General features: G+C 46.6%; 1 protein-coding gene across 1 annotated transcript; it reads right to left on the reverse strand.

Moving 5' to 3' along the window:
• Positions 1-11847: 11847 nt before the first annotated feature.
• LOC102838077 (WW domain-containing oxidoreductase-like) lies at positions 11848-11958 on the reverse strand. The gene has a single exon (XM_006877800.1). It carries the CDS (start codon positions 11956-11958, stop codon positions 11848-11850), a length of 111 nt encoding a protein of 36 aa, XP_006877862.1.
• Positions 11959-13282: the final 1324 nt, after the last annotated feature.

Below are 13282 nucleotides of genomic sequence, written 5' to 3' on the forward strand. Positions count from 1 at the left end.
CCCCCTTCTTGTATTGCCCTCCCCAACACCCAAAGTAAACCCCTCACCCCAACCCCATTGTGGTTACCTTATATTTCATTACTTCTTCCCTCCATTTAAGATAGTCTATTTTATCCAGTAATCTACCTGACCTTCCCACCACCTGGATCTCTGTGTTTACCTTTTTTCACATTGTAATTGTTTTGACCTCCCAGAACCTCTGTTCTTATTATTTTATTCTGTTCTTGACTCTTTCATTTGTCGACTGAGTTCAGGTTAATGCTGCCATTTATGTCATTATGTAGCTGTTATGTTAGATACCATGTTTTAAAATATCATTTTGACATGTATTGCCAATTCATGGAGTCCTAGTGTGGCACTGTAGGATAAGTACTGAACTGCTAGCCACACGGTTGGAAGTTCAGACCCACCAGCCACTCCTCAGAAACCCTCTAAAGAGCTTCTATGTATGAGTCGGAACAGAAATGATGGGAATTAACACCACCAGTCCAACTATAATTAGGGCTCAGCAGAGCACATGACTCTGGGGTCTACTTAGATAATGGAGCTCTGGAAAGAACACTTCCATCCTGTCACTCCCAGCCACGTTCAATAGTCAATCATTCAATGGAAACAGCTTGCTTACTTTCATTGTAAGGTACCACTTTCCAATTTGGGGGAGTGCAGTGGCTCTGTAGAGGAGTACTGGACTGCAAACCACAGGGCAGTTCAAGCCCACCAGCTGCTCCGCAAGTGAAAGATGAGGCTTTTCTGCTGCAGCAAAGATTTACGGCCTCAGAAACCTTATGCAGGGTCACTGTGAATCAGAACCGACTCCATGGCACTTAAAGCAAACATTGTCTATTTGAACACAGTGTCATTCCAGGTATGTGACGAAAATCTCAACATTTTCTCAGAACAGAATATTTCTCAAAATAATTTTTATTTCTAATATGTGGGTGTATTTTAGGATAAGAGAGAAGCAGCAACAAATGTTTGTACTGTAAAATTAGAGTTTCCAATTTCCAAGGGGCAATTTTGACTATTTTTAGGTTGCTTTTTCCCCTCTACTTAATGAGCACCAGGCTCTCAAAAAGAAGACAAATTCCACAATCTCACTAGGTTAGGTCTTGTCAGTAATCAAAAAGGAAATTGTAATCAGGCATTTCTGGGTCCCAAGTGTAACGATCCCATAAGGATATATTTACCCAAGAAACAGACTAAATATAAACGAGCCTTGGATTTATAGAATCTTTGTTAAGAAGTGAGAAGGAGCCTAGAACACAGTTTCGGTGGTGAGGCAGAAGTCACTAACACTTGGGTTTGGAAAAGAAAACAAAACACAGAAGGTGGAAAGGAAGGTATTGGCCTCACACTGAGGAGGGCTGGGTAGAGGGCCCTAGGAAGGAAAAGACATCTCCTCGTGAGGAGAGCCCACTACGGCAGCTCAGCTCGGACTCATCAGCTCGGTATTCACAGTCCGGAACACTGTCAACCATGAGCCTGTCATTCCAACACCCTAAGTTTTCACAAGTGGGTTCTCTAAACCAGACCACTAACTTCACCCTTATCTTATAATAACATTCTGGGATGTCCTGCATGGAGAGCTGATACTTTCACTGTGTGTCAAGGAGAACACATTCAGGGGTGATACATGTTTCAGGTCTCAAAAGTGATCAAATTCAATACTATTAGAATGCCTGTAGCAGCCTTTTGGAATGTAAACACCAACTTTTCATTGTAAGTGATGCCAAGTAGGTGTCATCCCTGAAATACATTTTCCTGAAAGATACCTCAGGGGCCAGCATGCTTTCTTCAGGAGAAGAAAACATCAACAGGTCCTCTGTTCACTCAAGATTTCAAGACACAACAGGTGGTAGAGCCCAAAAGATTTGAAAGGGCCTTTTCATCCAGATGAAGCTCTTAGAGGCCATCTGGTGTGGTGCTGTAGGATTAGCACAGGACTGTGAACCATAAGGTCTACAATTTAAACCCACACACCAGCTGCTCCTCAGAAACCCATACAGGATCACTATGAGCCAGAACTAATTCAGTGGCATTGACAACAAACTCTGAGAGGGAACTGTAAATTACATTTTAACCACTACTGGCTTAAGACTGGACGTTCAGAAGAAAGTTGTTCTGTCACCAAATGCTGGCCTGACAAAATCTCATCTGAAGATGGTTGACCTAGAGTTCATCCCCTAGATATGACCCTAAACCTCTCTCACTCATCACCACCATTTGTAAGGATTCCAACAAACATCCACACCAATGAAAGCCTGGGTGCAGGGCTGGTGCGGTCTCCCACGTGTGTGTCCCACTGCACCCTCACTTGGGCGGAGAGCAGACTCCTGTCTTTAGTGAGCATGACACACTGTCCCCTTTACAGACATTGCCGAATCAACTGCACGGCCAGGCTGAGCCTAGAAGAGATTGTGCGGATTCTCTGTGGGCTGAATCCCCTCGCCTACAAGTCCTCCTCCTGAGCCTTCACAGCAAGGTCTGTGTGGAGCAGTCACTGTGTGGAAGGTATCTCCATCACAACCAAGTCCGGGCCACCAAACAGCCGACTCCAGAGTCCTGAGATGACTGACCTTCCCCACTCAGTGCTAGGGTGCACACACAGAAATGAAGGCCTCCCTCGCCTCTACTGATCCCCACTCTGGACTTCAGGTTCAGGGCCATGGGAGCTCTGGATGCAGAGATGGCTTCCCCCAGGAGAGTGAGATGCTGCATGCCACAGAGAGAGGTCCGTGCTCTCCAGCTTTCAATCTAGCAAGTTCTTCTGGTTCACAGAGCTGGACAAACAAAGGTCAGGGAGAGAAGAGTTATTTTCTGAGGAGCCAACATCCTAGGCCTGGTGACTAGAGTGGAGAAAAGGGGGGCAGGGTATTGGTAGGACCCCTTAGCTGTGATTTTGGCTCTGTGGCCTCTTTAGAGAATGCTAGTGTGTACTGATTCTCAGTGTAGTGATATCACCATGTGCAAACGTTTCTAAAGGACCAGACAACAAAGGTGTTCGGCTTGGCAGGACAAATGACTTCTGCTCAACTACTCAACCCTCCTGGTGTCACCAAAGCAGCCACGTACAGAATGGGAGCAAGGGGACCTGGTGAGTTACAATAAAACTGAATTTACAAAATCAGCTGATGGGCCCTAGGTGATTGACAGAGCTGCCTTGTCAACAAGAAAATCTGAGCACAAACCTTGGCGGCAAAAACAAGATATTCCATGAAGGTAGAGAGCTTTATTTGGATATGTCCTCAGAATCTCCTCTGGATCTTCCAGAATCACCCAGACCTTTGTGAGTTAAATTAAGGACTTTTCCCTCCAACTGCCTCAGTAATATCAAACATCAACAATTCCTAATACAGCTCTGTATCACCAGGGGCAGACAGAAGTCAGCAAATCGGCTCCGAGGTCATTTCCAATGAGGCAATCAATGTCCTTGTCAAATCCACAAGTGTGCAACTTTCTGCCAGCTCATTCTTCCCTTCCACAACCAAGAGATTCTTACCAATGAAAAACCCAAGAATTTAAACAAAACAGAAACTTCGCCAATAACAGATCTGTAAACCGGGCTTGGCACCACTGAAGACACTGACATGGCACACTCAAAAACTGGACACTGATGGGTTTGGTTTCAGCGAGGTCTGCTTCCAAGAGAAGAGAAAACTCCAAAACTACAGATTTCACAGCTGCACGAGATTGTCCATCGACACTTTCACCATAACAGTTGTTGTTGTTGTTAAGTGCCATCAAGTCGATTATGACTCATAGCGCCCCTGCACCAAGAAGCAGCAGGTAGATTTGAACCGCTGACCTTGTGGATTGCAGTCCCTGCTAATACTACAGAGTCACCCAGGAAGTCAACAAACTAAACAGAGTATACTATATAATAATGGTTTCTTAAATGACTGTGGAGCTGAGCATTCTTTGTATAGACCACCAGGAGTTCTGACATCAACAATAACTACAGAGAATTTCTCCCAATGCAGAGGTTCAGGTGACTGGATTCTACATATTGAGTTCAGGATGCAGACTGAAAGTTGAGTTGAATTAAATCTGTTCTTAAAAAACAAAACAAAACCCTTTGCTTCTTTATCCTGACACACAAGAGCAGTCAAAAGCTGTGCTCTGGGACTGCAGCATGTTGAATTTGACCCTGCACTGCACAATGAGCAGGCCTTCAGAGAAGCCTGCTGTCTTTGGTGCCTCCCTGACGAGGCAGGGAATGTTTCTGAAGAACTGAAGAAAGGGCCATTCAAAGAGAAGGCAGGCAGGGCAAGGAGAGGGAGAGGATGCAGGAAGGGGTGAGGACACACACAGAGACCTCAGGGAATGCACACAGATGGAGGGCTGGACAGAAGACCAGGCCCACTGGTGTCGAGCCACTTCCGACTCATCTACAAACCCCACAGGACACAGGAGAACTACTCCACAGGGTTTCCAAGACCATGAACATTTACAGAGGCAGACAGCCTCGTCTTTCTCAATTAGAGCCAAGTGGTGGGTTTGTACTGCCCCCCTTATAATTAGCATCCCAACGCCTCACACACAGCACCACCAGGGGCCCTGGACAGAAGATCATTCCATGCAGTATCATGTGTATACATGACACTCTAAAGATGCATACCCTAACTAAAAACAGTTGGCTCTAAGCTAAGCAACCAGGACTTGAAAAGGAGGTCGTGATTTCCAGTGAAACAAGCTGACAAGGACTAGATATTAGAGACTCACTGAATGAGCCCTACGTGGGGTCCACGGACACCACACCCTCTCTCACAGTGAAATGACGACAAAAGCCTACCGCTTCCCAAGTTGGCTCCAGTGACAATGACCACCTTGTGGGTGAAGTCTCGGCCCTGGAGAATTTCCGTGGAGGTGGTGCTGCCATTCTATCTCTGCCGTGTGGTTGACTTGGTCAGATTATCATCCACCTTAAACACCAGGCATGGGTCCAAATACATTGTTCTTTCATTGATGTTGCTGCAGAGGAAAGGAGGAAGCATTTGACACAGACACACTGAACTGTGGGGCAACCTCCCTGGTTAGGGAAACCCCCTTGCATGGGTACCAGAAGGCTTATTCTTAACCCTTGATGGGGACTGGGCCCCTGTAGTGGATCTTCTAACTTCCAGTCTTCCTGTCTGGAAAGACAGGCATCAAAGCCTTTTCTTTACCATTATCTGTAAAATCCACTGTGATCTAGGCAAGAACCACTGTCTTGTAGCTTCAGAGCTCAGAAAATACTTGTTAAGAAGACATTTTCAAATTCACACAAATGTGGCAGAAGCTCTGCAGCCACTCTTTCTGCAGCTTCCCAGTTCCATTGGTGAGCGTGTTACTGCTATCATTTTTAAAATCACAAGGAGAAGCAAGAGGATCAGTGAGAGTTTCTACAGAGACACTTACTCGACAAAAAAACACTTGTCCGTTCTCATCAGTTTCTTGTTCCTATCCGTACGGCAAGTCTGAAACGCAGCACAGAGCCACAAGTCGAGGTGTGGCAGAGACAATGGAAGCCCCCACCTCTGGCCTCCCAGGTGTGAGGGAGAGCCCTGGCTAGCCTCTCCCACCAGACCAAGAACTGTGACACTCTGAGGTCATGTGATCAACGGATGCCCCCAACTGGACCACACATCTAGGCTGCTTACTTGGTCTTCAATGCATGCACCCAGCTCCTGCTTCTCCTGGGAACCCTTCTGATGCTCCAGTGGTGGGAACTGACCCTGGAGGAGCTCATAGAAGGGGTCTATCTGGAACGCAAACACCCATCACCTCATCCTATGTTGACTCGTGGTATCTCTAAGAGAGGCAACGTTAGTCAACAGATTCCTGGTTTTTAAGTTTACATCCTGTCTCTCCAGTAGACCCTGGGGTCCCTGAGATCACAGACTTGCATGCTTTCTGTTCCATGCATTTCCCACTTGCAAATAAAAGCCACCAGAGGGCATGAGATCTTTATGGAACCCCATAAAATACTGACATCTTTAATTCAATGATAGGAACTAAGAACACTTTTAGAGACGGACTATCTGAAAACCTAATACACCAGGCAGGAATCGAGGACCCTGATCATTTTAATACTTTTTCAAAATCCAGTAAGAAATCCTACTCATTCCAGCTCAACATCTCATCACCACCTTCTGCTGAATCCTATAAGCCCCTCAAAAACAGGAGTTCATTCCTTTATGGTCTCCACAGAGAGCTGTCCCGAAATGGCGTGGAGAATTGCTTCCTGCCTGGTTAATGCTTTAAGAATGAGGCGCTGTGTGCTGTGATGAAAGGAACATACAAACCTCCTGCAACTAATTTTCTTTTTTCCAGTTTTCGGATGTTCCCACTGAGTCTTCTCCTGAGTGTGACTGTTTAATAAAACAAACCACAAAACAATAATTAGCTACAGTTACACTTCTACTTTGGTAACAGTGCAAAGAACAGAATTCCAGAACATGTAGCGGTGCTCATGCATAGTCTGTACAGAGACCAAGAGGCAGTTATCTGAACAGAGCAAGACACTGCCTGGTTAAAAATCAGGAAACCTGGGTCAGGGTTGTAGCCCACCCCAAACTTATTCAGTCTGTATGATGGACAGATAACCAGAGAAGCCATATTACAAAGGACATCAGGGTTGGAGGAAGGCTCATTGACAATCTGTGATATGCAGAGGACACCACCTTGCTTAATAAAAGCAAAGAGGTTTTTGCTTGGGGCACTTGATGAAGCTCAAAGACTCCAGTCTGGATTACACCTCAACATATAAAAAATAAAAGTCCTCACTATTGCACCTTTGTATATCATGACACAGAGAGAAAATTAAGGCTGTCAAGGATTTCAATTTACATGGGTCGACACTCAAGGAGTTCTGGTAGTGTAGTGATTACAAATCGGGCTGTGAACCTCAGGGTCAGCAGTTTGAAACTACCAGTCGTTCCGTGGGAGAAAGATGAGACTTTCTGTTTCCATAAAGATTTACAGCCTTGGAAACCCTGTACAGGGTTGCAGTGAGTCAGAAGCGACTCCACGGCACACAATAACAACACTTTAGGGAACCAGCACTCAAGAACCAAAATAACACACTCCATTGGGCAAATATATTGCCAAAGATCTTGTTAAAAGCAAAGAGGTCACTTTGAAGACAGAGGTGTATTTAACCCAAGCCCCACACACATGTGAAAGCAGGACAATGAATACAGACATGCACAGGACCACAAGGTCAGTTTGAATCACAAGGTCTGCAGTTCAAAGTCACCAGCCACTCCTCAGAAACCATACGAAGGGTCTCTGTGAGTCGGAACTGACTTGACAGCACATAACAACAAGAAGAATCAATGCATATGAATTACGGTGTTGGTGGAGACTACTGCATGTGAATCAATGCATGTAAATTACAAGAATCAATTCATGTGAATTACGGTGTTGGTGGAAAACACCGCAGACTGCCAGAAGAGCTGACAAATCTGTCTTGGAAGAAGTACAGTCAGAATGCTCCTTTGAATCTAGGATGGCAAAACTGCATCTGAAATATGCTGGGCATATTCTCAGTCAGAACCAGTCCCTGGAGAAGGACATCGTGCTTGGTACAGGGTCATTGAGAAGGAAGATGACTCTTTTTCAGGGACCCAGTGACTGCAAGAATGAACTCAAATGTAGCAACCACTGTAAGGGCAGCACAGAGACTTGATGGCACACGACAACAACAACAAACTCTAGAAAGTACTCCATTGTATTAAATGTTTTCCCTTCCTGATTTTACTATCACCTAAAGGAATCAAAGCCATTTGACCTGCAAGGTCAGCAGTTCAAGCTTACCAGCTGCTCCTCAGAAACCCTATACAGGGTCGCTATGGGTTGGAATTGACTCGGCGGCACTTCACAACAACAACAACAAAGTAATACTACTACCACATGTCTGTCAGTTTGTCATACTGTGGTGGCTTGTGAGTTGCTGTGATTCTGAAAGCTATGCTACAGGTATTTTAAATACCAGCAGGGTCACCAATGGTGGACAGGTTTCAGATGAGCTACCAGACGAGGACAGACTAGGAAGAAGGAGTGACGAACTACTTCCAAGTATTTAGTCACTGAAAACCTTATGAATAGCACAGAAACACTGTCGGATATAGTGCTGGAAAATGAGTTCCTGAGGTTGGAAGGCACTCAAAATGCGACTGGGGTAGAGCTGCCTCCTCAAAGTAGAGTTGATCATGATGACGTGAATAGAGTAAAGCCCGAGGGAGAAAAGCCCATGGGACCTTCATTTGCTGATGGGGCACAATTCAAAACAAAGAGAAACAGCTATAAAACCATCAGCGAGATGAATTGGCCAAGTGGATTATCAATGGTCTCAAACATTCCAACAGTAGTGAGGCTGGCCAAGGATCCGGCAGTGTTTCGTTCTGCTGTGCATAAGGTCGCTATGGGTCGTTACCAACTCAATGGCACCTAACAACAACAACAACAAAGGAGTCCTAAGGAACTCTGGTAACATACTGGTTATGAGTCGGGCTGCTAATCTCAAGGTCAGCAGTTAGAAACTACCAGCTGTTCCATGAGAGAAAGATGAGGCATTCTGTTCCCATAAAGATTTACAGCTTCAGAAACACTATATAGGGTCACTATGAGTCGGAACACACTCCATGGCACATAACCACCAACCAAAGGAGTCCTAGTGTGGCGCTGTGGGATAATGCACTGGACTACGAAGTCGGTTTCAGCCACAAGGTCAGTGGGTCAAGCTCACCAGCCACTCCTTGAAAGCCAGACATTCAAGAAGAAATATCCAAAACCAAATCATTATTGCTCCCTTCAGAGGTGTAATTCCCTGAATTGTAAGGAAATTAAATCCTGTTAAACCTCCCGCCCCCCCCCAGAAAGCCTACTACTATAGGCTAGGGGAGGGGGAGGAGGAACCAAAGAAGAGAAGGGGAGACCAAGAGGAAACGGGTGTAGGAGAGGGACAATAGAGGGCAGGAGACGTCTCGATCTCCCAAGAGTCTCCCATCCACATGGGATTCCCACACAGGCCTCTGGTTGGGGTTGGAGGAGACCCTGTGTCTCCCACATCACAGGGCCTGAGTCACCCATGTCCCACCAATGTCTGCCAGGACCTTTCCCCACAGGAACCCCCTGTGTCCTCAAGCCTACCTTGGTCACTCCTGCCTCAGGGATTTGGCCCTGGCCGTGCCCTCCACCCTACCCAGTCTGCTGTTAAGTGCCGTGAGGGCCAATTCTGACTTAGAGGGACCCTGTGTAGTGTTTCCAAGCAGCAGCTGGTAGACTTGAAGTGCTGACCTTGCAGTTAGCAGTTCAATGCATATCTGACAGAGCCTCGTCTTTAAAATACCTGCTCTCCTGCACAGGAACAAGAGGGTACAGGCATGCCTAACCCCAACCTCCTCAAAGAAGCAGATAACCAGGGAAAGACTTCCAAATCCGTCCTTAGGGGCACAGCTGGCCCAGGGGAAAAGCTGGGCTTCACTGAAGTGTAGAGGGTAACGTGCTGATTGAGGACTGAAGAGCTCAGCCCTTTTGCTTCCCAGCTGTCCGCCCTCCCTATGCCTCTGTTTCCTCATCAGTACACCGGATTAATGCCTGTTGTTGGTAGGTGCCCTCTCATTGTGACTCTGTTTGACAGCACTGCTCCCCAAGAGTTCCTGTGCCGTCATCTTTGGAGGGGGCAAATCCCCAGGTTTTATCTCCCATGGAGCCTCTGGTGACTGGGGGATTAGAACCGCTAACCTTCCTGCACCACTGCATCACCAGGACTCTGTGGTAATACCTCCTGGGCTTCTAGAGCACAGTGCAGAAACTCACACTTCTGAAGACCTCAGAACTGGGCCTTTCATAAAGACATAATTTCTTCACATAAAATCCTTACAGGTAAAAATTATAAAGTGTTCTTTTTCATTGTCACCAAAAATGACTGTTTAACAAAGAGTAAATGACTACCTCCTCCCCCAAAGAGCCACTCTTCCTTAAATAGAAGCCTTCTTTTAAGTTTTTCTTTCAATCAACTTTTTGTTATCTACAGAAATCATTAATAATGATTTAATGTAAACCACACAGAATCCAAATGACATTTTTACTCTATTATATGAACTTCAATTTCAGGCATGCCCTTCCAAGACTTTTGTTTCTGAAGAAGCTTCTTTAAATGAGCAGGCACACCGGAGCTCTCAGTGGGGAAGAGCTCCTGACATGAAAGTCTAGGTTACAAGGCCATAGAAGAACTGATGTATTTGTATCATGGGATATAAGAACAAAAACAGATCAGTGTTGGAAGAAGTTTAGCCACAGAGCTCCTTTGAAGCCAGAATGGCCAGACTTGGTCTCTCCTACTTCAGACCTATTATCAGGAAGGACCAGTACCTAGAGAACGACATCGTGCTCGGTGAAGTGGCGGGTCAGCGAAAAAGAAAGACCACTGAGCAAAGGGCTCAAGTGTCCCAACGATGTTGAAGATGGTACAGGACCAGCCAAGTTTCATTCTGTTGTGCAAAGGGTCGCTACGAGTCGGTTCTTACACGATGACACCTAACAATAGCCCTCCAGTGGCAGCCAAGAGGCCTACGCTGAGAAGAAAAGGGAGGGTGGAAAGGACGGAGGGCCTTGGTACTCCCCACCTCATCTTCCACAGAGGGCCACTGGAGGGGGCTGCAGGGAGCCAAGAAAGGGCTGGCCAGCTCTCTGGCTGCAGGTCTGCCCTCAGTGGTTGGGAATATCCCAGCGGCCCCCTTCATTGATAAGCCCCCAGAGTCAGGAATGGCTGCTTCTGCTTGGGACACACAGGCTGGAGGGGGTCCCATGCAATGTGGGTGCTTGTGGGGCTTACCAATGCTTCACAGTGAGCGGATAAGCAGGAAAGGAGCGAGGCTCAGAGAGGGGCTCCCACAAGGTCCCAGAGGTTTCACCCGGAGCTACAGCGTCTGTCCAACAGCCCTGGCCTGCAGTGGGTGGGAGACATGTTTGTGAAAGGAAATTACTAGAAAGGCAGTCTTCACAAGGGCCCGCTATCAAAATTTCTCAACCCTCAGGAGAACCCTCAGACATAAGAATGGAAGGTATGACCAAAGACGCGTGCAGGTGAGGAGCAATCAAGAGGACTGAGAACCTAGGATTAGAATGGATCAAAGGAGCCACTGGATAGGAGGTCTGGAGAGGACCTTCAGTTTTAGAGTTAATCACTGTGGATGACCAAAATTCAAATTTAAGACATTCCTTACTTGCCGAGACAGAGAGCAATGCTCATAGGTCTGGGGCACTTTTTCGTTTTTATTAGTAGTATTTATGAGAACTTCTGTTAACAGTGCTTTCTGCACAGTGCTGAGACTAGGAGTTCTTACTATTACACAAGGCCATGCGGCAACAGATGGGGCCAAGGTTCAGAGGGATCTGTGCATGTCTCCAGGACGTTTCCGGGAAAAGATCAAGAAACTGAACTGGGACATATTCCCAGGTTCCCTCTCCAGATCCTGGGCATTTGCATGTCGGTTTATGTTCTGTACTATAGTAGGAGTTGGACTGCTAACTGCAAAGCTGGGGGTTCAAACCCACCATAATGATTTAGGGTCTCGGAAACCCTACAGTGGGTTGCTATGAGACAGGATGGGCTCAGAGATTTGGGGTTCGGAGTTGAGGAGGATTAGCCCATTTGCCCCCATGGCATCATGCAGTGCCAACTCCTGAACAGCAGGCGGCACACTGGAAGTCATCTGGGGACCCTCGCTTGACCGGGGCTGCAGAGGGGACCTGCCCATCTGGCGAAGCCATCCCATCAACATTGCGCAGCCCTTGCTGAGCAGGCCCGCGGGGGCATGGTTCCAGGTGCGTCCAGGCCTGGCGGTGCCCTCTGCGGCCCCCTTACTTGGCATAGTAAACCCAACTGTCCTTGGTGGTTCTCTCCTTCCTGCCTGGAGGCAGCTCATCCTCGCTGTCTGTGTCATCCAGGCCTGCGTATCGTAGAGCTGCCATGGCCGGCTAAGAAGGTGTTCGGTCACCGACTCTCTTGGTCACCGCTGCTGGGTCTCTCCAGAAACTACTGCATCAAAGAGCACCGTGCATGTCTTCCCACCAGCCACTAGCGCCTGCACACTGTGCCTCCCAAAGCTGCTTGGGCTACTCTGTGGCTGGAATCCTGTCTCCAGAGTTTCACAGCTGCCAGCGGAAAAGAGCTGGGGCCTGAGGAGAGGCGTGGGCAAAGCGACTATAAAGTCGTGACACCACCACTTAGTTAGAAGTAAAAGCTAGAGTGCCATCTGATTGTGGAAATGGAGCTTCTTCAATCTGTGGGCCACTCACGGTTCAAAACTCTACCTTTTGCTGGAAGACTCATAATCCCTTTGGAGTTGCTCTGACCAATCCTGTGGGAGCACCAGCAATGCAGCATTCTGGGAAATGTAGTCTCATTTGCAAAAGAAAATGAAACTGTTGGGGACTGCAGCCTCTCCTTGTTTTAGGGCTTTGAACAGTGTGTCTCCTAGTTCAGAAAATCTCCATCACCCAGTCTTGTGCATATAAATTACCGGAAAATGTTAAAAATGCAAATTCCCACACTTTCAGAATCCCAGTCAATCTCTCTCTTCCTTTTTTCTGAGTGATTCTATTAATAATAAATAACAACCATTTCTCGAGAGTATTCACAGGAATTCACAGACACTCTCTTTCGTGTACCTGACACCCAAGGGCACTTGAGACTTCATTACTGACTGTGTATTCCAGATTACACTGACAGAGAAAATTGCATCTTATGTCTGGACCTGCAAGTGTACTGAATGATGGAATGAAGGTTTGTGATACTTCTGCCGTTTAGGGGCGTACCTTTATCTACCAGCCCTAATTACAAACAATTCCAGAGTTACAGAGCAGAATCCCACAAGTCCTCTTGGGACACTGACAAACATCTTATATATGTCCAGTGTAACAATTTTTAGTAAAAAGCTAAAGCATACCTCCAACTTGGCCTTATTTATAGTTTTCCAGAACATTCCCTCTTTGGAACTTGGCATTCAGCCCTGATTTATACAGAAATCTCCAGAGAAAAATCTAGCAGAAAAAGTATATAGAGAGATACATTTTAAGCTGAGCTGTGTTGCCTTTTGCCTTTTGAAGTCCTGAGCTTGGTGTTGCTTTGGGATTCCTGCTCTGCATGCTCTTGAGGGGAGAGTTTTGCTTCCCTTTGAAATTGGTCAACCGAAACCTAACTTTATGGACTCTTATTATAATTGGAACAGGACTGCTACCCCATCGCAAACCTATTGAAACGTGATGTTCCCACCAAATCCATGTGCACTGAAAT

This window comes from Chrysochloris asiatica, unplaced genomic scaffold, assembly GCF_000296735.1.
Source record: "Chrysochloris asiatica unplaced genomic scaffold, ChrAsi1.0 scaffold00604, whole genome shotgun sequence".
Taxonomy (NCBI): Eukaryota; Metazoa; Chordata; class Mammalia; order Afrosoricida; family Chrysochloridae; genus Chrysochloris; species Chrysochloris asiatica.